Here is a 22,234-nt window from a genome sequence, read left to right as displayed (position 1 = left end):
ATCGACCTGGACCCAATATACCGGCCACTGCAGCGGACAGCTGGAACGGACAACCGGAAGCGGTAGAGACAAACCACTATAAATGCCGGAGGAAACATCACAGAAGCGCTTCACAGGAGGCTCCCAAGCACTGAGGATGTCACCTAGACAGGGGACGAAACGTCTGCAAAACAAATTCCCAGCTCGGCGAACAGAACCACAACAACGAGCACCCGAGCTACAAATCTTCTCACAAACTTTGAAGGTAGGCAGCATCTGAGGAGCAGGAAAATCGACGTTTCAGGCAAAAGCCCTTCATCGGGTATTTTGCTCGAAACATCGATTTTCCTGCTCCTCGGATGCTGCCTGACCCGCTGTGCTTTTCCAACACCACTCTAATCTAGACATTTGACTCTTCAAGCCTGCTCCAGCAGTCTGCAAGATCATTACTGATTTGTTTGTGGTCTCAACGTCACTGCTGGAATTGTGTTGCTGGAAAGACACTGTCCTGTGTTACCTCATAACCCAGGGCATAGCTTTGATTCCATCTCTAAACGATTTAGGGATACTATCATTAAACTGTTTAATATGAATAAAGGAATTGATAGAGCAGATGGAGAGAAACGGTTTCTTGTGGTATTAGTGCTGGTGGGGAGATGGGAATCCAGAACAAGGGGTCCAAAATTTCAAACTGAAGCCTGATCATTCAGCGGGGATATCAGGATACACTCCCTCCAAATGCTGTCGAGATCAGGGGTCAATTGAAAATGTCACCCCTGTGATGAAGAGATTTTGGAAGGTATGGCCATGAAGAGCTGAAGAGCCAAGAAAAATGGAATTAAATACAGATCAGGCATGATCCAACTGAAGAACAGAGCAGGCGCAAGGAGCTGAAGGATTCCTTCCTGTTTCCACCATTCATGGCTCAGCTAAAGCTCAATCCATTTGCCTGCTCCAAGTTCACACCGAGAGATATTACAGATCAGTAGCTCTGGTTAGGCCTCAGCTGGAGCACTGAATTCAAGTCGGGGCACCACACTTTAGGAAAGTTCTTGGAGACAGTGGACACAACATTGATCAGAATGGCACCAGGAATGAGGGACTTCAGGGAAAGGGGAGGGACTGGACAAGCTGAGACTGTTCTCCTTGAAGGAGAAGAGGGAGATCCAATGGGCAGTTGATCAAAATCAGAAGCGGTTTTGATAGAGTAAACAGTGTTTCCAGTGGCAAGGGCCTCAGTAACCAGTGGACACAGATTTAAAGGTATTTACTAAAAATATCAGGAGGAAATATGACAAAATCTTTTTTTTTAAATGAAGTAATGGTTTCCATTTGGAATTTACTGCTCAAAACTGTATGCGAGCACATTAATCATAATTTTCAAGAAAGGAAATTGGATAAATATTTGAAAGGGTGTCTTTTCCAGGATTGTGAGACAAGAACAGGCTAAGTGTGAGTAACGGTTTTTTTCTTTCAAAGAGCTAGCACAGATACAATGGACCAAATGGCCTCCTTATGCAGTGTATGATTCTCTGATTCCTTCCCAAGGGCCTAATCTCACCTGCAATCTTCTGTCCGCTTCCTCTAATGTTCTCCCTACTTCGATGAGGGACGTCTGTATTTGCTGGTTCTGCTGTGTTTTTGCTTCAATCTCGGCCCTCACTCGGTCGATGGCCTCCCTGGCGTTAGTGTGAGTTTCTCTGTGAGCCGTTGCCAGGCTCCTTGCCCGATCTGCCTCCTCCTGCAGGATCTCTCTGTCCAAGAGTTCAGTTCTGCTGCTAATCTCGTGCAGCCTCTGCATATTGTCACGGAGGCTCTGCTTCAGTTTGTTCAAGTGCCTCTGCAGCTCCCCCTCCCGCTCCTTCTCCAGCTGCAGCTCCCTCTCCCAGAACTGCTCTTCCTCCAGTTCCTTCTCATTCCACCTGATCACTTGCTCCAGCTGCACCAGCTGCTTTTCAAAGTCAGGAATGCCAGGCTGCTCCCAGGATTTAATCTGGCTGTCGAAGGACTCATGCTGGGCAGACACAGAGTTGAGCTGCTCCTGCTGAATCAGAATCAGTTTGAAGAGATCTTCCTTGCTCTTCGGAGCATTGGAGACATTGTCGCGGGCCTCTGCCTCGTTCGGCTTCTTGCCCCGCCATTTGTTCCGCACAGTGAGATCGGGACCGCCCAACGCTCCCCCTGTAAACGTCAGGGATTTCTTCGGCACATGCCGCTTCGGGAGCTCGGGATTGGTCAATTTAGCAGGGATGGGGGCAGTCCTGCTGAGAGAAGGTTCCGGAGTCTGAGCACCGTTGCCCGAGGTGGGTCTGTCGGACTGAGTGGAGCCGGTGCGGCGTAACAGGAAGCAGACGTCGTTGGCGTACTGCCCGCATTTGGCCAACAGTTGGAGAGGGCTCTCGTTGGCCAACAATTGGTGCTCACTGTCGCGCAGTTTCTGAATCAATACGTAGCGGCCAGTCTGACCTGCAATGGGAGCAAAGGGCAAATGTCAGAATGCAAATCGGTGGAAGGTGGGGGTTAAAACAGGAAGCATTCCTGTAGGAATGAGCCCAAAATCTCCAGGAAATAAAGATGTAGAAAGACTGGAAAAGTTGCATTCTTCCCTTTCTGGCAGAGAGCGAGGTAACCAAGGACTTGACTCAGAATTGTTCAGAGAGTCCGTTGTTACTTACCCTCTGCTCCCTGTCAAGTAATCCAGTCAGTCTGCTCTATCCCCACTGCCCTGCAAGTTTAATTTTCTTCAAATGCTAATCCACCACCTTTGTGAAATCACTGGTAACCTCAGCATCCCATCCTGGGCTGCAAGTGAGAGTCATTAGCACTTGCTGCATAAAAACATGTTTCCTCACATCCACGCTGCATCTCTCAGCTAAAAGCTTAAATACGTCCATCTACATCCTTGTGTCATCAGCTAACGGGAAGTTAAGTCTTTGTCTACTTTAATCAAACTGGTCATAATCATGCACTCCTTTGTTAGACCTCCCCTTGCTTTAAAAGGAAAACAATCCCACATTCCTCAATGTAGCCCAGTAGCTGAAGTCACTCATGCCTTGCTGGTAACTCTCATCAGCATCTTCTTGAGAGGCACTGATCCCTTGGGATTTGATCCTGTTGCCCTCCACCATATTACAGACCTTCCCTTTTCTTCTTTTATCCCACCCTCTAACTTCACCCGCTATACCTTGAACATTTCCTAGTTCGGAAGGAAGGTCATCCACCTCAAACATTGTTTCCAAAAACAATGCATGATCTGTTGAGTATTTCCAGCATTTCCTGCTTTTAACTCTTAGCATACACGAACAAATCAGTGGGCAGGATTTTGCAGGCCTCCTGTTAGTAGGTTTGAAGAAAGGGCAGGGGGTTCATTCAATCCAGCAGAGGGGCGTGGCCCTGCCCCCCCCCAACCTGCCCTCAGCCTGTCACCCCTTTTGTAGGGGGTAATGGCGGTGGATACACATGGGGAGAGCTGTCCTACCCTCAGCCAGGGTTAGAAATCACAACACCTGGGTTTTTGTCCAACAGGTTTATTTGGAAGCACTAGCTTTTTGAGCGCTGCTCCTTCATCAGGTGATTGTGGAGAATAAGATCGTAAGACACAGAATTTATAGCAAAAGGTTAGTGTGTCATGCAGTGATATATTGAACAAACATGGATTGTTAAGTCTTTCATCTTGTAGAATGCAGGTTTTTGGTTCATTAATATGTAAATTCCAGAACTTCTTTTAAGTCACTGTCTCAAGATAACTTGAACTTTTATAACAAAAGGTGACATCTCAGCTCGGACAATACAGTAAAGGTGTATCCCAGTCTTGACTCAAACTGGTTCTATTTCCAAAATAGAATTTACAACATATTACAAGTATTGATTGCTGCAGATTGTCTGAGCTGAGATGTCACTTTTTGTTCTAAAACCTTAATTTATCTTGAGGAAGTGACATAAAAAGTAGTTCTAGGATTTACATCATTAATGAACCAAAACCTGCATTCTGAAGAGATTAAAAATCACACAACACCAAATAAACCTGTTGGACTATAGCCTGGTGTTGTGGGATTTTTAACTTTGTCCACCCCACTCCAACATTGGCACCTCCAAGTCATTCTAAAAGATGAAAGACTTAATCCAGGTTTCTTCAAACATATCACTGTATGACCCTCTAACCTTTTGCTATAAATTCTGTGTTGTATGATCTTACAGTCCACAACCACCTGAAGGAGCAGCGCTCCAAAAGCTAATGCTTCCAATAAACCTGTTGGACTATAACCTGGTGTTGTGTGATTTTTAACTTTGTACACACCAGTCCAAAACCAGCTCCTCCAAATCATAACTACTCTCAGCTATTAATACAACACCAAGCCTTTAAATGGTTGCAGAGCAACTTGTAGTAGTAGTGTTGATCAGAGACACATTCCTTCAACCGGACTCCTGCTCTCCAAAAATTTCATTTTGGACTTGTTAGCAGTCCCTACTTTCTTGAACCTGTCAGAGAAGCTGGTCAATAAAAAGGTTCTCAGTAGAGCAGGGACCAGTGTAGACAAGTGAGGGACAGACTGATGCAGCAGGGGCTAAATTACTGGAGTGGTAACCCCGAGAGCCAAAATTCAAATCCCACCAGGGCAGTTTGAGAATTTGCATTCAGAATAGCTTGGAAGAGCTGCTCCAAGTAAAGAAAAACAAGTGATCATGAAGCTGTCAGATTACCACAAAAACTCAACCGATTCCCCTCATGTCTCTTTTGGAAGGAGAGCTGCTCCCCTTACCTGGTCTGAGACTATATGTGACTCCAGTGTCACACCAACACAACTGAATCTGAAGTGACCTAGCAAGTTGTCTGTACTAAAACCAGGACTTTTCGGGGTAACCAGAACAGGAAAGCTGACTTTGCCAGTAACATTCCCATCCTTAGAATGAGTAAAGATCTTAGAAAGTTTAGTAATCTTTTCTAACTCCCTCATGACAGGAATCTTTAGGAAGCTCCTGAGCACAAATGCCTGTCTGGTGGTGACTTGTGACTTTCTCAATCTTATCACTCTCCTAGCCAATGACTTTCTGCCGGTACAGGCAAAGAGCTCCATTGACCTGTGAGAAGATTCACAGAACAACATCATGTAATCAGTGAAGTGCAAATTGTGCTACCCAGAATAACTGCCAGCTTCAATCAGTGAGGTTACTGCGGGGAGTGGACATCACACAGTTACAATCAGGATGGTCAGCCACAAGATTCATTTTCATTTCTCAAGGACACAACATGACATAAAGAACAGGGCCACTGACACTGATCGGTCACTACTTTGGGCACATCCAATAGCTACTGTTGCAGTCAGAACTGCAAAATTGTGCTGATCTCTCTACATTTACCAAGTAGCAGATTAACATTTACCCCTTATTACCTCTGTAAACCTCTCCTGCTCTACAATCCTCTGAGATCTCTGCCTCTTCAGCATCGCTGACATTAATTGCTCTAAGATTGGTGGCCAAAACTTCAGCTGGCCTGGTCTCCAACTGTAAAGTGAAATGGATGTGTAACCTGGACGATCACAGTAAAACCAAGATGTGAATGCAGATGGAGGACATTGGTGATGTCCAAGACTCAGTAAACATGTGAATGGATGAAGTTAATGACCTCTGTCCCACACTGACCTGTCTCCTGCACTGGCCAAGCCCTAACCCTAAATGGAAGGAATTTTCTCACCATTTACAATGGAAAGAATTCTCACCATTTTAAATAATGGTGCACATTTCCAGGAACTGCATGAAACGATACCCAATCGAAACAACATCTTGCCTTTTGCATCTTTAACACATGGTGATATGGTGCTTCAATGCAGCATTGTCAAAGACTCACATCAGTAGTTATTAGGGGAAGTGACAAAAGCTCTCAAAGAGAGAGGCTTCTAACAGCATCTCAAACGAGGAGAGAGGTGTAGATTAGATTAGATTCTCTGCAGCGTGGAAACAGGCCCTTTGGCCCAACAAGTCCACACCAACTCTCCGAAGAGTAACTCACCCAGGCCAATATCCCTCTGACTAATGCACCTAACACTACGGGCAATTTCGAATGGTCAATTCACCTAACCCGCACATCTTTGGACTGTGGGAGGAAACCGGAGCACCTGGAGGAAACCCATGCAGACACAGGGAGAATGTGCAAACTCCACACAGACCTGGAATCAAACCTGGGTCCTTGATGCTATGAGGCAGCAGTGCTAACCACTGAGCCACCGTGTAGGGAGGGAATTCAAGGGATATCTAGAGATGTCAATGGTGGAACAATTAAACTCTGGATCAAGGGGCCAGTCTTCTCAATTCTCAAATTGTTGTCCATCCCTCACTTACACCCAGTAGGACCTAGTAACCACATTACAATCCATCTCACTCCTGACCTGCTTCAGCCTTGACCATTCTAACATCAGAGGGCTTTTGCCTGAAAAGTCGATTTTTCGGCTCCTCGGATGCTGCCTAGCCTGCTGTGCTTTCCCATTCTAATCTTGACCCTCATTCTAACACCAGACTCAATTACTCTGGCTTGTTTATTACCCGAAGGAAAGTATTTTGCACTGTCACTGACGATCACTGTCTCAACTAATTCTAGTCTTCTACCCATTGTCTCATCGGAGTCAAAATTCATCCCATTCTATGCCCCTGCCCCATTCCCATTACTCCATCCCCTTCCACATTACTTTATACCCCCATTCCATTTCACCATCACACTCCTATTCCCACTTTTCATCCCGTTCCATTCATTTGGGCACTCACCTATGGCCTGTGCCAGTGCAATCACCACTTCCTGACAGGTTGTCTCCTCAGTGACTCCACACACTACTCGCTGTACTCCATCCACCCAAACCTTTAGCTCCATCACCGAACAACTCGTTGCTGGCATCGAGTGACCTGGTCAGTGTGGAGACAGTTCTGAAACACAGAGACAAGGTGCTACTTCAATATACAAAACAAGACAATGACACTAAACATGGCCATAAAACATGTCCCACTTAACCTGCAGTTTTTGTCTTTCCATTGACTCAATGCTGTTGTAGAGTGCCACATCATTGTGCTAATACAGCAGAATGGATGATGAAATCAACAATTTATATAGTGCCATTAAAATAAATAAAACATCCCAAGGCACATAACAGAAGTATTATATATCAAACAAAAGGAATAGATATCTAATTTTAGAAACATAAACTGGCAAAAATGAAGGTTTGGATACTGCTGTGTTGCAGGGAATGAACTAGTTTAAATGGAATTGACTGCTCAATGCCTTGGGCCAATCATCACAAGCCTCAGGCTCTGATCAAGAGCAAGATGGTTTCCATCTTGGGATCACCTTGAGGCATAAAGCAAGAGAAATTCATTTGTACAACCCTCTCTCAGTCACTGGACAACTAGTGAGAGGCAGAAGATGAAAAGATCATTAGTTACTGGGATTAAGATGAGGGATTATATCCACTCCAAAACGAGAGCCATTTCAGAGCACTGTTTAACAAACACCAGGGAAAGAATGAGTATTTCTTATTGTAGCAAGTTGTTGAGATCAGAAATGCCCGAGGGGGCGGTGGAAGTAGATTCATTAGTAATCTTTAAAGGGGAATTGACTAAATGCTTGAAGATGGAAAAAAAATTACATAGCTATCGGGAAAGAGCAAGAAAGTGGGATTAATTAGACAGCTCTGTCAAAGAACTGGCATAGGCATGATGGGCTAACAAGTCTCTTTCTGAGCTACAAATCTAATTAATTGCTTCTGTGCAGTATTGAGGACCTAGTAAACCAGAACTGTAAGTTGAGACAGAGGTGTCAATGATACCTCTCAGTATCACACCAGAGTACCAAATATTATGATGTCAGTTTGACTCCATATGTCAACACAGTAGATAACTCACGGGAAATGCACCTTCTTAGATTCCGGCAACAGTGAAAGTTTGTGTTTGGAAGCCAAGATTTATTTCTAACAAGATGGCAAGGACTGATTTTACACAATCACACACTTCTTTCCACATCCCGTTGGCTGCAAAGTCCCATCTGGCACATTTTCATGCTTCCAATGGGACTGTCTCACACCGGACACTAAACCCCATTTGACAGTGCCCATGCTATCTGTGCTCTTTACACAAACCACTGATGTGGCGGCTTCCTTTCCTCTCAGATTGATCCGGAGACTCCAGGAATTGAAGGTTTTCCTCCACGACACGGAAGGAAGGAAAAGGAATGGAAGGGAAGGAAAAAGGAAAAAGGAAAAAAAGGAAAAAGGAAAAAAAAAGGAAAAAGGAAGGAATCAGTTTTAAAAGTAGGGAAAATGGGAACAAGATCTGTCAGACTTGCATCTAATCAGCCAATGAAGAATCTGCTTCCAAAATGGCTGTGAAGACATGGAATTATTGGTTGGGTGACCAATGACTGATTTGGGACTCGAGGGATGGGACATTGTCATAGCAACCCAGTCAACCAATAAATTGCAGGGTCTTGGGCGAAGGGCATCTCCCTGGATCAGTTATGACTGGCTGAATTCATTTTTCTGTGGTGACAAGATTTCACATTCTCCTCTAGAAACTCTCCACCTCTGCGGATGAGAGCTTTTTAAGCGAGGCTTCGACTCAGCGGACAATGAGACGGATTTCAGTGAAAAAGGAGGCAGGGCAAAGGTTGCTGCTCCAGCCAATTCGGTCTCTAATTGGAAGGAAAATTGTTGTACTCTCACCCAGACAAACACAAGCAGGATGGTGTGATCTCTCCTGAAAGTATAGGTGATTCCAGTCGAGCAGCTTGGTGTTTTTTTGAAAATGCAAAGTTTCCCTGCCTCCTTTGCTATGCAAAGTGTTCTTTCTAAAGGCCAAAAGATATGGAAATATGTCCAGTTAATGATCTTCTAAATTACCATTTTCAAGTTAACACATCTTCATAACAACGAGATACTCATGTATTAGCATGAATCATCAAACAAATATACCCTACATATTGTTTACTAGTCCTGAGAGAGACTGGTGATTCTGTGTAAAGGAATAAGACATGCAACAGTTTCAACCCTCTGAGGGTGCAGTGCTCCCCCTGCACCAGCACAGCGCTCCTTCAGTATTGCCCTCTCACAATGCAACGCTTCTCCTCATTACTGACCCTCTCCCAAACTGTCAGATGGCACAAGTCCGGAGTGTGATGGAATGTTTGCCATTTTCCTGGATGACTGCAGTTCCAATAACTTTCAAGAGACTCAACAGCAAGAACAAAGCACCACCCTTGACTGGCAACCTATTCACTTTCTCCATTCTTAGTGCACATTAAATTAGATTCCCTACAGTGTGGAAACAGGCCATTCGGCCCAACAATTCCACACCCACCCTCTGAAGAGCAACCCATTCCTCTCTGAATGATGCACCTAACACTATGGGCAATTTAGCATAGCCACTTCATCTAACCTGCACATCTTTGGACTGTGGGAGGAAACTGGAGCACCCAGAGAAAACCCACACAGACACAGTCATCCGAGTCTGGAATTGAACCTGGGACCCTGGTGCTGTGAGGCAGCAGTGCTAACCACTGTGCTGCCCATTTCTGCCACTGTACAACATCTACAAGATGCACTGCAACAAGCTAGAAAGATCCTTTGACATGAACTTTGACATTTTCAAACTGCCAAACCTCCATCTTCCAGAAGGATGAGGAGAATCAACATTTGAGAACATCTAAACCTGGAAGTTCTCCTTTAAGCAATTTACCATCCTGACTGGGCCAAAATCGTGGAATTCCCTCTCTAACACCAACTATGGATATACCTGCACCACATGGACAGCAGCAGTTCAAGACAGCACCATCAACTGAACATTTAAAATTAAATAAACTGAATTTTTTTTTGGGCAAGTGTGTCAGGGGTCAATGGAACAAAGCCAGTTCACATGCATCTAATCCAATGGCAGAACAAGCCTGAGGACTGAATGGAGACTCATGTTCTTGCCTTCTAAATAGGAAACTTAGGACAATTTGTTTTGTGACATAGAAACTGAATTCTGTTTTGGTAACCTAAGGGAATGGAATAAATCTTGAAAAAGAAACAAAGTTTGAAGAGCATTGTTCTGCATCAAAACATTCAAATACGCTTAGCAGAGATTAGTGATGGGAACTGTACAATTCTGGACACAATGCATGGCCCCAGACCCACAAAAATCAGTGGTGACTTCATCTTTAACATAACTGCTGTGGCAAAACATAAACTTACAGCTCACAATTAATTTACCAACTGGCAGAATAGAACTTGGGGCTAGTGATTAACCAGAACATTCCAGAAGGGAGGTAAACAAATCAAATGACCCGTGAAACCACAAAATGTACTTGTGATGTCTCATGCTCTCTGTACATGTGGAAACTGGTGCAGGAGTGACAGAGGAAGGAATCTACTAATCAGACTTGCGAGAAGGTAAACAAGAGTTATATTTTGATAGCATCTTCAACAAATACCAGACATGCCAACCCCTTACAACCACATAATTTTGAAGCATTGTCTCTGGTGACATAACTAATGATATCTCCGGTACTTATTTTATTCAGCTTTTTACAACGTGTAAGTGATAACAGAAGTAAATCTGCTTCCCTTACTGTCTTTTTCAGCCAATTGCTTGCTTTGAGATGTTTAGTAACTCATCTTTACCCAGCTCAAGGAAGGCACTCGAATACGAGGAGGACAAAAGAAGCATCTCAAAGACTTTATGAAGGCTGCACTCAAGAAATGCAACATCGATGTAAATGTGTGGGAGACTGTCATCGAGAAGAAACCGACTAGGGAGGAGCCTCCAAATGAAGGAACTCAATTTGTCGAGAATACCCGTTAGCAAGTAGCACAGAAAAGGAACCAGAGAAATGAATGACAGTGACCTCAAGGACCAGGACCAATTCTACTTCAGAGAAAGCTGTCTAAATGTGCGCTGGGAGATGCTGCTATAGGATTGGGCTTATCAGAGTAATAGAGACATATAGACCTTTAGGTCCAACTCATCCATGCTGACCAGATATCCTAAATGAATCTGGCCCCATATTGGCCCATATCCCTCTAAACCCTTCCTTTTCATGCCCCCATCTAAATACCTTTTAAATGCTGTAATTGTACCGGCCTTCACCACTTCCTCTGGCAGTTGGTTCCATACACACACCACCCGCTGTGTGAAATTGTTGTGCCTTTTATATCTTTCACCTCTCATCTTAAATCTATGCCCTCTAGTTTTGGACGCCCCTACTCTGGGAAAAGACTTTGGTTATTTACCCTATGCGCCCCCTCATGATTTTGTAAACCTCTAGAAGGTCACCCCACAGCCTCCAATGCTCCAGGGCTAATACCCGTAGCCTCTTCAGCCTTTCCCTACAGCTCAAATCCTCCAACCCTGGCAACATTCTTACAAATCTTTTCTGAACCCTTTCGAGTTTCACAACACCTTTCCTATAGCAGGGAGACCAGAATTGAACACAGTATTCCAAAAGTGGCCTATCTAATGTCCTGTATATCCACAACTCAAACTCCCAATTCCTATACTCAATGCATTGACGAATAAGGGCAAGTGTACCAAATGCCTTCTTCATTATCCTGTCTAACTGTGACTCCCCTTTCAAGGAACTATGAACCAGCACCCCAAGGACCTTATCATTAAGTGTATAAGACCCGCCCTGATTTGCCTTGCCAAAATTAAGCTCCCACAGAACTCATGACAGTGACACGGATGTTCCTCAATGGACAATCACACTTATTAGCGAGTGATTACCACTGCTGACTTTGCCTTCAGCCGCTGTGTCGTTCCAATGTTACAAGATGTTCAACTCTGAATAAAGTTGCTGAACAAAAAAACATTGGAGTGCAGATTCATAGCTCCTCGAAAGTGAAATCTCAGGTAGATAGGATAGTGAAGGCGGCATTTGGTATGCTTTCCTTTATTAGTCAGGGTATTGAGTACAGGAGTTAGGAGGTCACATTGTGGCTGTACAGGACATTGGTTAGGCCACTTTTGGAATATTGCGTGTAATTCTGGTCACCATCCTATAAGTAGTATGTTGTGAAACTTGAAAGGGTTCAGAAAAGACTTACAAGAATGTTGCCAGGGTTGGAGGGCTTGAGCTATAGAGAGAGGTTGAATAAGCCGGGGTTGTTTTCCCTAGAGCATCAGAAGCTGAGAGGTGATCTTAGAGGTATATAAAATCATGAGGGGCATGGATAGGGTAAATAGACAAGGTTTTTTTCCCCTAGGGTGGGGGAATCCAGAACTAGAGGGCACAGGTTTAGGGTGAGAGGGGAAAGATTTTAAAAGGAACTTAAGGGGCAACTGTTTCATGCAGAGGGTGGTGAGTGTATGAAACGAGTTGCCAGAGAAAATGGTGGAGGCTAGTACAATTACAACATTTAAAAGACATCTGGATTGGGTACATAAATAGGAACGATTTGGAGGGATATAGGGCAAGCACTGGCAAATGGGACTAAATTTTTTGGGACATCTGATCGGCATGGACGTGTTGGACCGAAGGGCCTGTTTCTGTGTTACATATCTTCTCTATGACTCTGAGCCAGCCTGTGTTTACAGAAGTGAAATCAGCTCAACAACACTTAACAATCATGACAACATCCCGGTCAAAGCAACCCACTCCCCATTCACATTCACTCCACACATTGCTGGCAAACAATGGCAGCAGTGTGCACCATCTACAAAATGCATTGCAGCAACTTGCAAAGTCTCATTCAACAATACCTGTCATAGCTGCAACCTCTACCACAATAGCAAGTGCATGGGAACACCATTATCAGCTGCATTTCCCCCTCCAAGTCTCATTCCATATGAAGCAAGTTAAAAGTGAGCCAAGGATTTAGACAATTTCTAGGTTGCAATGGGTTCATCATGTAATTTCTCAGAACTGAAAAGTCAATAAATTAAAATACATTGTGGTTCACCTGTTTACAATACACCTGATGACTTTGGGGAAAGTAGGCAGGTAAAGCTTTCAAGAGAGTTAAGAAATGGGCTTTATTATTTAAAATTGCTGGACAAGCTGGTTTGGAAGAGGTTAGCAACAGTCTCAACTATAGTCACTGTGTTTTCCACTACACCTGTGGGGTGTCAGTTGAAGACTGACGTCCACACTGTAGAGGCTAGATTCCGACACTCCTGAAAAGTAGCAGAAAATCTAAGTCAAAACAAACTACAAAGCTCTCTCTTTTCACAAAAATATTGTGGGATAATGATAAAGTCCAATGTCAGGATTTCTCATGGAATCTCATCTGAAATGAAATTTGATTTGAAGATCTCATTGATCCTTAGGCAGTCAATGTCACTGAGAGGAGATAAACTGAACTTTCCATTTCATCCTTTATGTTTGGACTCTTGGCTGGCAGTGTTTTCTTTCCCTCTCCCTCATCTTTTTTAAAAGCCCATATCATCTCTGCAAAGCCTTATTGTGTTGTCTTGTCCATCATGTCAATGTATTTACTAAAGATTAAGGGGATTTAGTTTAGTTGCACATATTCACTGAATTGATCAGTTTTTCCATTTACTGCATGAATAAGTTTTCTTCTAATAAAAGAGTTATTTTTGAGCTAATTAAAGAGGTTTGCTGGATGTCTCTTTATTCTGGATAGCAGTACATGAGAGAAAAGAAAAATTACAATTTTGGTGATTAAATAAAACCTTCATATTCTTGGGACAGCACATGGGGCTTGATTACCAAAGCAATCCTCTCATTAAAATTGGGACAACACAGATCGCCATTTCTTCAGTTGCTGGGTCAAGATATTAAAAGCCACTCCCTAACAGTAACATGCGTGTATTCAAGAGCAGGTACAGAAAGTATTGGCCATGCTGTCGCTCCTAGCGTGGGCGATCAGCCCTTTTGCCCAAGCAGAGTGACCATACACGCCCCTGATCAGAGCACAGCAGGCTCCCTGGAGTCCTAGACCTCTGTAATTGGACCCTAATGTAACTCACTAACCCAGGCCTTGGTTGGCTCACCAGTTCTTAAGGACAAATAGGGATGGGTATTAAATACAAACACACTTGACAGGCTGCTTTGGAATATCCTGCAATTGTGAAAAGTCAAATGTAATTTGTTTCTCTAATCTACATGGTCAGACTGACTCCAACAAAATTGGTTTAAAAATATGGCTTCACAAGTTACAGAAGCGCTGGTGTCACAGGCAGTTAACCATTAGGTGCGTTAATGTTAATCTGACCCTGTTCATCAATCTCAACACTCAATGAAAAACATTCCCACCAGGTAGGAACTATGATAACAATGTGCTATTTCCCACCGTTATAAAAATGTAAGCAGGGAGACAGAGAGCAATGGAAATCGGAGAAAGGAAGATGGTAGAGGGGGAGACACAGAGCGAGCAAGCATGAGATTAGATGAGATTCCCTACAGTATGGAAACAGGCCCTTTGGCCCAACAAGTCCACACCGACCCTGCGAAGAGCAACCCATATCCCTCCGACTAATGCACCTAACACTATAGGCAATTTAGCACAGCCTACACATCTTTGGACTGTGGGAGGAAACCAGAGCACCTGGAGGAAACCCACATAGACATGGGGAGAATGTGCAAACTCCACACAGACAGTCGCCCGAGGCTGGAATTGAACCTGAGTCCCTGGCGCCGTGAGGCTGCAATGCTAACTACTGAGCCACCGTGCCGCGATCAAAACGTGAAAGACAGAAGTGGAGAGGGAGAAAAGAGTGCGACCAAAAGAAACAGTGACACAAGGAAGGGAGTGAAAGATTGAGGGGGCAGGGGGATGAGAGAAGAGAAAGAACATGCAATCAAGAGAATGACAGTGAAGAATGGAAGAGAGGTATGAAGGAAAGGAATGCGATAGTGAGAAATAAATGATGAGCAGGGAACAAGAAAATGAGAGAGAGCACGAGGGAGAGAGAGATGACCAAAGATTTGACAAAGGAGACAGGAAAGAAGAAATATAACATTTTAGAAAGCTGATACTTTTGCAAATTGATCTTGCATGACTTTAACAGTTAAATATTGAGGTGTTTGTTGAGTTAGATAGGTTTCTGAATAATGAAAAATATCAAAGCTTATCTAATAACTTGCCTGCAAGGGAACTGGAGAATTGTTAAAATTTAAAAAGGTCCTCTTTAAAATATAGGTTCTTACTGTTGGCCCGTTAAAGCAGTCCAGTCAGAGTGTGCCTCTCAACATTCCTGCCCCTTAAGATCATAACAGCATCCACCTGTTATATGTCTATCTTGTGGAATGTTCTCTGACCTGCTTGGAGCTGTGTGTGACCGGACACAAAAAGACCTCTAAAAAACAAACACAGCTATGCCTCCCAATCCTTAAACAGCAGCTTGTGAGAACCTGTGCTTAAACTGTTTTCACACAAATAAAGTGTGTAGACCATTAACCCAACATGAGTGATAACCAGGAAATCATTAACTTTTACTGTAAATTATTGTACAAATACTCATTCCACCTTGCTATTTACCAATATTTACTTTGTCCTGTCACTCCATTCTCAGTTCAGCTCAAGGCCGCAACAAAGGATAAATCATCATTGCTCTGGCTGGCTCATGAGGTGACCAGAACCTGGTGTAGTCATCACCTTCTCTCATGTCCAGTTCAGATCACTCTGCTTCCTCAAGCTCCCCCACCCCACCGCACCCTCTTGGCACTCTGGCTAAGTTTATGCGTTGGAATGCACTTCCTAAAAAGGGTGGTTAATGACTCACATTCAATAATCCTTCAAATATAAGTCAATAATTTCTACACTATTCTTAGTGTTATGGGTAATGGAACTAATTGGGATGTCCTTCCAAAGAAGTATAGGCATGATGGGCTGAATGGATTCCTGCTGTATTATTGTGATTTATTTTCCCCTTCCTTAACTGTAGTTTCTATCTTTTCGATTAGATTACATTACATTACAGTGTGGAAACAGGCCCTTCGGCCCAACAAGTCCACACCGACCCGCCGAAGCGCAACCCACCCATATCCATACCCCGACATTTACCCCTAACCTAACACTACGGGCAATTTAGCATGGTCAATTCACCTAACCTGCACATCTTTGTGACAGTGGGAGGAAACTGGAGCACCGGAGGAAACCCATGCAGACACGGGGAGAACTTGCAAACTCCACACACAGAGTCGCCTGAGGCGGGAATTGAACCCGGGTCTCTGGCGCTGTGAGGCAGCAGTGCTAACCACTGTGCCACCATGCCGCCCACGGTGTAAGGGAAATTGGGGTGCTTTTTTTCTTCTGAAGGAAATCAAAAATGATATCTAACCAAACAGCATTAGACCAGTTCTTGTTCTGTACTGAGGAGGCAACAATCTGTTGTTTGGAACTGAGACAATTTGGGTAGAGTCGCCCAGTCTGTGGGAAGACAGCAATTGAGAAAATGCCATCGGCATTTGAGCAGAATGCTCCAAATTCCAAACCAAACAGGTTAAGCTGCCTTATCCAAGCCGGATGAATACAGGCTTTCCATTACAGGGTGCATATGTTACAAAACCGAAACCAGTTGAGAATCAACAGACATTTCATTCTCATTTATCACTGTCACTTATTTCTTTCCACAAAGATGTGGGTGTTTTGAGAGTCCATCTTTCAATTGAGACATTAATACAAGACCTTTCTACCCTGTCAGGCAGTCACAAAAGATTCCATAACTGCTAATTTGAAGATGACCAGGGTTTTCTACCTGGCATTCTGACCAATGTGTCTTTTCTGTTATTTTTACATGCCTCGGGAGAATATGTGCCTCTGAATCAACTGCATTAAAACATTTCAGCTGCTCACTAATCATTTTGCTGTTTGGGGGAGCTTGCGGTGCACAAACTTCCTGGATGGCTAACTAAGGCCCCCTTCAATGACATCTTCCAGATCGGTGGCCTCTACTAAGGTCAAGGACAGCAGGCATACTACATATCTCTAATTCCTCTCAAACTTAAACCTTGACTTGAATTATACGATTGCTCCTTCATTGTCATCAAGCTAAAGACTTGGAAATCCTATCTCTACCAACACTGCAGGTTTACCTATACTACATAGACTGCAAAACACCACTTCAAAGGGTTGGGCAACAAATGCTGACCCAACCACCAACAGCCACATCACAACAATGACTTTTAAAAAAAAATGACAGCAGTGACTACAATTCCAAAGCATTTAATTAGATTAGATTACTTACAGTGTGGAAACAGGCCCTTCAGCCCAACAAGTCCACACCGCCCCGCCGAAGCGCAACCCACCCATTCCCCTACATTTACCCCATACCTAACACTACGGGCAATTTAGCATGGCCAATTCAGCTGACCTGCACGTCTGTGGACTGTGGGAGGAAACCGGAGCATCCGGAGGAAACCCACGCAGACACGGGGAGAACATGCAAACTCCACACAGTCAGTCGCCTGAGGCGGGAATTGAACCCGGGTCTCTAGCGCTGTGAGGCAGTAGTGCTAACCACTGTGCCACCGTGCCGCCCACAAATTTAATATCACGTCACCATCAGTTGTGAAAGGTGCTCTGTAAATGCAAATTTGCCTTGAAGCTGGAGAAGTATTTGAAGCTTCTTGAATTCTTTCATGAGATTTTTGTTTTGCTATTCAATAGGACAGTGAGGTGGGGGCCAAGAAGAGAGAAAGCTAAATTTTTAGTATTCCACAATATTATTATTGGAGATCAGAGGTTTGTCACTTCAGTGTGTATACACTGTTTAAAGTGGGTAAGTTGCATAATCACTGACCAATCATTTCACAGAATTCCATGTAAACATTATCGCATTGATAACAGAGACTGCTGCTATCCAGTATCGGTGAAACCTGAAAATGGAGGAAGGTTTCAGGATTAGGATGGCTTAAATTTTAAATACTATTAGATCACAGCTGGCTTTGCACAGTCAGAGGAGTCACTGCTTTATCAGGGTTCATGCTTCACACTTGTGCAAAAAGTCCAAAGACACTTAAATTCTTTTAGTTTGGGTAGTAAATAACATTGCTGAAAATGTGTTGCTGGAAAAGCGCAGCAGGTCAGGCAGCATCCAGGGAACAGGAGAATCGACGTTTCGGGCATAAGCCCTTCTTCAGGAATGAGCCTCATTCCTGAAGAAGGCCTTATGCCCGAAACGTCGATTCTCCTGTTCCCTGGATGCTGCCTGACCTGCTGCGCTTTTCCAGCAACACATTTTCAGCTCTGATCTCCAGCATCTGCAGACCTCACTTTCTCCTCCTAGTAAATAACATTACACAGAAAATAGATTCCAAACTTTGGGAATTATGTGCAGGCCCTTCATCAATCACAATTACAGAAAGCTGTTAGTAAATGGGTAGACAGTTTCAGCCATGGGACTCTCTGGGAAGCACAGTTTCTCTCAGTCGGGAGATAGCGATTTCAAGTTCCACCCCAGAATCTAGACCAGCCCTCTCTCAGAGCAGTGCTGTCAGATGTGAACAGTGAGGGAGTACTCCAGTTATTGCATTACTGCCACTAAGCTGTGGCCATATCTTGCCTTCGATTTAAAAGATCCAATGACCATTATCCAAAGAGCAGGACAGTACATCCCAGAATCTGAAACAATAGCAGCCCTTATTCAGTATCACTAAAAACAAATTATTTGGCCACTTAATTCACTTCTAACAAGTTAAATAAGGAGATATTCAGCCAGGAAGCAAAAGCTTGCTCATACATAACCTTTTCTTTAACATCTTAAGAGGAGGAAAAAGGTTAATGGATGGAAGGTCAGAAGGTGATGATCACAGAACAATTTGTAAAATACTGAAGCAACCAGTGTCTACTGTCAAAATCCTGGAATTCCCATCCCAGCAGAGTCAGGGTCACCTACTGTGCCTCCCTGTTTGACCTCAAAAACCATGAGTGTGTTTCCCTTCAAGTCATTATCCAGTTTCCATTCTGAAATTACTATTCAATGAGCTTTTAATGTACTTTCAGGCAGCAAATTCAAGATTATCATTCAGTGTTACACTTGCCTTTTATCTCCTCCTGTCTCTGAATCTTTGGTCAATTACTTTAAAATGTAGATTCTCATTTTCATTCTTGGAAAAGCACAAGGAAATGGGAAAGTCAACCAGATTTGGCCTTGGAGCTTGCTCCACAGTTGACTGATCATTGCTTCGATTTCACATTCAGTTAACCTATGTGAAGAGATCATTGGAGATTGGTCACTCAAAACATGCCAATGAGGAGCCAATGGGAAATCAGTTTGCCCTGAGTGGAGCCGGCACTGAACAGACCACACTATCCCCCAGGTTCAGAGGATGGTTTTTAAAGGATCACTGAGAACACAAACAAAACAAACCTAGATTTTTTTTTCCCTCCTGTCTACACTTTCGATCTGATAGCTACTTTCAAAATCCATCTTGCCCCAATCCCAGGACTGACCAGAGAGTCACAGAATAGCTACAGCACACAGTACAAGACCATTTGGTCCATTGCATCGGTGCTGGCCGTGCAAAAGAGCCATTTTCTACTCCAGTCCCCATATGTGGGATCAAAGTACTACAGATGCTGGAATCTGTACGAAAAACAATAAATATTGGACATCACAGCGGGTCAGACAGAATCCATAGAAAAAAAGCCAGCTGATGTTTTGTGTCTAGATGACGTTTCATCGGTGCCAGGTGTGGGATACTGGGCCTCTCCCACATCTTCATAATTGCTGGGGAGCAATGGTTCATTCAATGACTGCAGTCAAAAGGCAGCTTGAATTTATGTGACAGTGCAGTTAATCTTTACTCAGATTGGTACAAGGATGTGTCCACTCCACGTTCAGCAGCACATGATATTTTATTGATTTATATTGCGGTTCTTAACAACCTTCTGTTTACCGCAACATGACTCACCACACTACACAACATGCCTGTGCTTACAATCCACCTCCCTCTTCCCGGGAAAAAGGTAATCACATTTCCTGAGTGTATCTTGAGTTTTGATCCTGTGCCTTTAATGTTTTCTAGCTACAAGCCACAGCTGGTGTATCAGCTTATAATGCAGTCAGCAAAAACCCATAAACTCTGGAATTCAGTCCCGAAAATTCGATACCTCCTCTTCCACATGCTTCTCAGTGGGTGCTGGTGGGTTCCCTTCTGGACAGACTCCCAGGACCCAATGGAATGCATGTCCAATCCTAAAACAGTTACCCACTTTGGTTTACCCCTCCCTGACCACTTTCCATGGTCTTATAAACCCTGGTCACTCTGTCAGGGCTCACTCAGGCCTTCCAGGCTAACAGCCGGGGGAACCATAGGTTCACCTGCCAGACTGGAAGCATCCCCCACCCCCCTGAGATGAGTGCTGGTAGTGGGCATTGTCAGTGATAGAGCCTCTGACTGGCTGGCAGCTCTCTAAAGCAGGACTTCCTGCCCCTGAGGGAACGGAATTTATTCATGCACCAGTTGAGCTGTTGTAGACCAGGGAAAGCAGTAAAATCCAACCCACACTCAAGGGTTTGAGGTGGACAGGTGGCAAGAGAGTTCAGGCAATAACAAAAGCAAGATGATTTTGGTGATGCTCCTTCCAAATAAACCAATCAAGGAGACACTTTAAACGGAATAGAGTAGAATCTTCACAATGTGGAAGCATGCCATTCGGCCCAATAGGTCTGCACCAACTCTCTGAACAGTCCAGGCCCATCCCCCTACCCTAATCCTGTAAACCTCCATTCCCTGTGACTAATGCACCTAACCTACACTATGGGGTAATTCAGAATGGCCACCCCGTCTAACCTGCACATCTTTGGATTGTGGGAGGAAACCAGAGCACCTGGAGGAAACCCACACAGACACAGGGAGAATGTCTATGGAGTTTGCACAGTGGCCCAGAGCTGGAATCGACCTGGATCCCTGGCGGTGAGGCAGCAGCACTAACCATGGAGGCACCGTGCCATCCCTAACTCAAACCCTCCAAATCCTGATAACATCCTTGGAAATCTATTTTAGTACCCTTTTCAACTTCATAACATCCTTCCTTTAGCAGGGTAACCAGAACTGTACACACTACTCCAAAATATGGCCTTACCAAAGCCTTATACAGCCATAACATGACGTCCCAACTCCTACACTCAATGCTCTGATCAATTAAAACAAGCATGCTAAACACCTTCTTAAAAAAGGTGAGGAATCAGATACAAGCAATAGCCTTTGGGCCTCCCCCACCATCATCTGGAGGAATTCTTTACCTCAATTTCATTTCCCCACCCGCTCCCTTTATCCCTCAAATCCCTGTGGCCAAAAAGCTGTTTCTCTCAGCTTTAAATATATGCAATGATGTAACTCCACCACGTGGGCGGCACGGTGGCACAGTGGTTAGCACGGCTGCCTCACAGTGCCAGAGACCCAGGTTCAATTCCCGCCTGTGTGGAGTTTGCACATTCTCCCAGTGTCTGCATGGGTTTCCTCAGGGTGCTCTGGTTTCCTCCCACGGTCCAAAAATGTGCAGGTTAGGTGAACTGGCCACGCTAAATTGCCCATGATAGGTGAAGGGGTAAATGTAGGGGAATGGGTCTGGGTGGGTTGCTCTTCGGAGGGTCAGTGTAGACTTGTTGGGCCGAAGGGCCTGTTTCCACTACTGTAAGTAATCTAAATGTTGATAATGAATTCACCACTACAGTCCACACGACAGAATGATGAAAGATTCACAATGCTGTGGGTGATAGTTTCTCCTCACGTATACTGAAATGATCAGCCCTTTATCTGGAGACAGTCTCCACAGCAGGGGAAGCAGTGCCTCAGTCCTGTCAAACCTCTCTGAAACCTCGGAGATTCTTTGAGATCACCTCCTGAATGCTAGAGAATTTAAACAGGCAACTCTCTCAACCCACCGACCAATCTAGCAGCTAAATTGCGACTTGAAGTTTTTTTTTGTTAATTTGTTCATGGTATTTGGGCGTCTCTGGCTAGGCCAGCATTTAATACCTATCCCTAATTGCCCAGAGGGCAGTTAATTGCTGTGGGTCTGGAGTCACATGTAGGCCAGACCAGCTAAGCACCACAGATTACCTTCCCTAAAGGACATTAATGAACCAGGTGGGTTTTTTACCCCTGACAGTCAACAATGCATTTATGGTTATCACTAGATTCTTAATTCCAGATTTTTGTTGAATTAAATTCCACCACCTCCCATGATGGGATTCAAAATCAGGTTCCCAGAACATTAGAACATAGAACATAGAAGAATACAGCGCAGTACAGGCCCTTCAGCCCTCGATGTTGCACCGATCCAAGCCCACCTAACCTACACTAGCCCACTATCCTCCATATGCCTATCCA

At 44.1% G+C, this 22,234-nt stretch overlaps 1 protein-coding gene across 3 annotated transcripts in view; it reads right to left on the bottom strand.

The window, feature by feature from the left end:
• Positions 1 to 22,234, bottom strand: part of rassf7a (Ras association domain family member 7a) — an 81,129-nt gene that overhangs the window by 6,123 nt on the left and 52,772 nt on the right. For 2 of the 3 annotated variants that reach the window (XM_043705695.2, XM_043705694.2), the window contains exons 2-3: positions 6,736 to 6,891; positions 1,541 to 2,445 (exon numbers count right to left, since the gene is read on the bottom strand). In XM_043705695.2, the coding sequence (XP_043561630.2) occupies positions 1,541 to 2,445; positions 6,736 to 6,862 (1,032 nt within the window). In that variant the 5' untranslated portion in view covers positions 6,863 to 6,891. Of the gene's footprint in view, positions 1 to 1,540; positions 2,446 to 6,735; positions 6,892 to 8,678; positions 8,792 to 22,234 lie in introns of those variants that run through there. The other variant, XM_087996445.1, reaches the window with a different exon arrangement.

The sequence above is a fragment of the Chiloscyllium plagiosum genome, unplaced genomic scaffold (genome assembly GCF_037043375.1).
Source record: "Chiloscyllium plagiosum isolate Xiang-an unplaced genomic scaffold, Cpla_swu_hap1 HiC_scaffold_18, whole genome shotgun sequence".
Taxonomy (NCBI): domain Eukaryota; kingdom Metazoa; phylum Chordata; class Chondrichthyes; order Orectolobiformes; family Hemiscylliidae; genus Chiloscyllium; species Chiloscyllium plagiosum.
The sequence above is the reverse complement of the archived record's forward strand: the minus strand, read 5'-3'. Positions and strand labels throughout refer to the sequence as shown.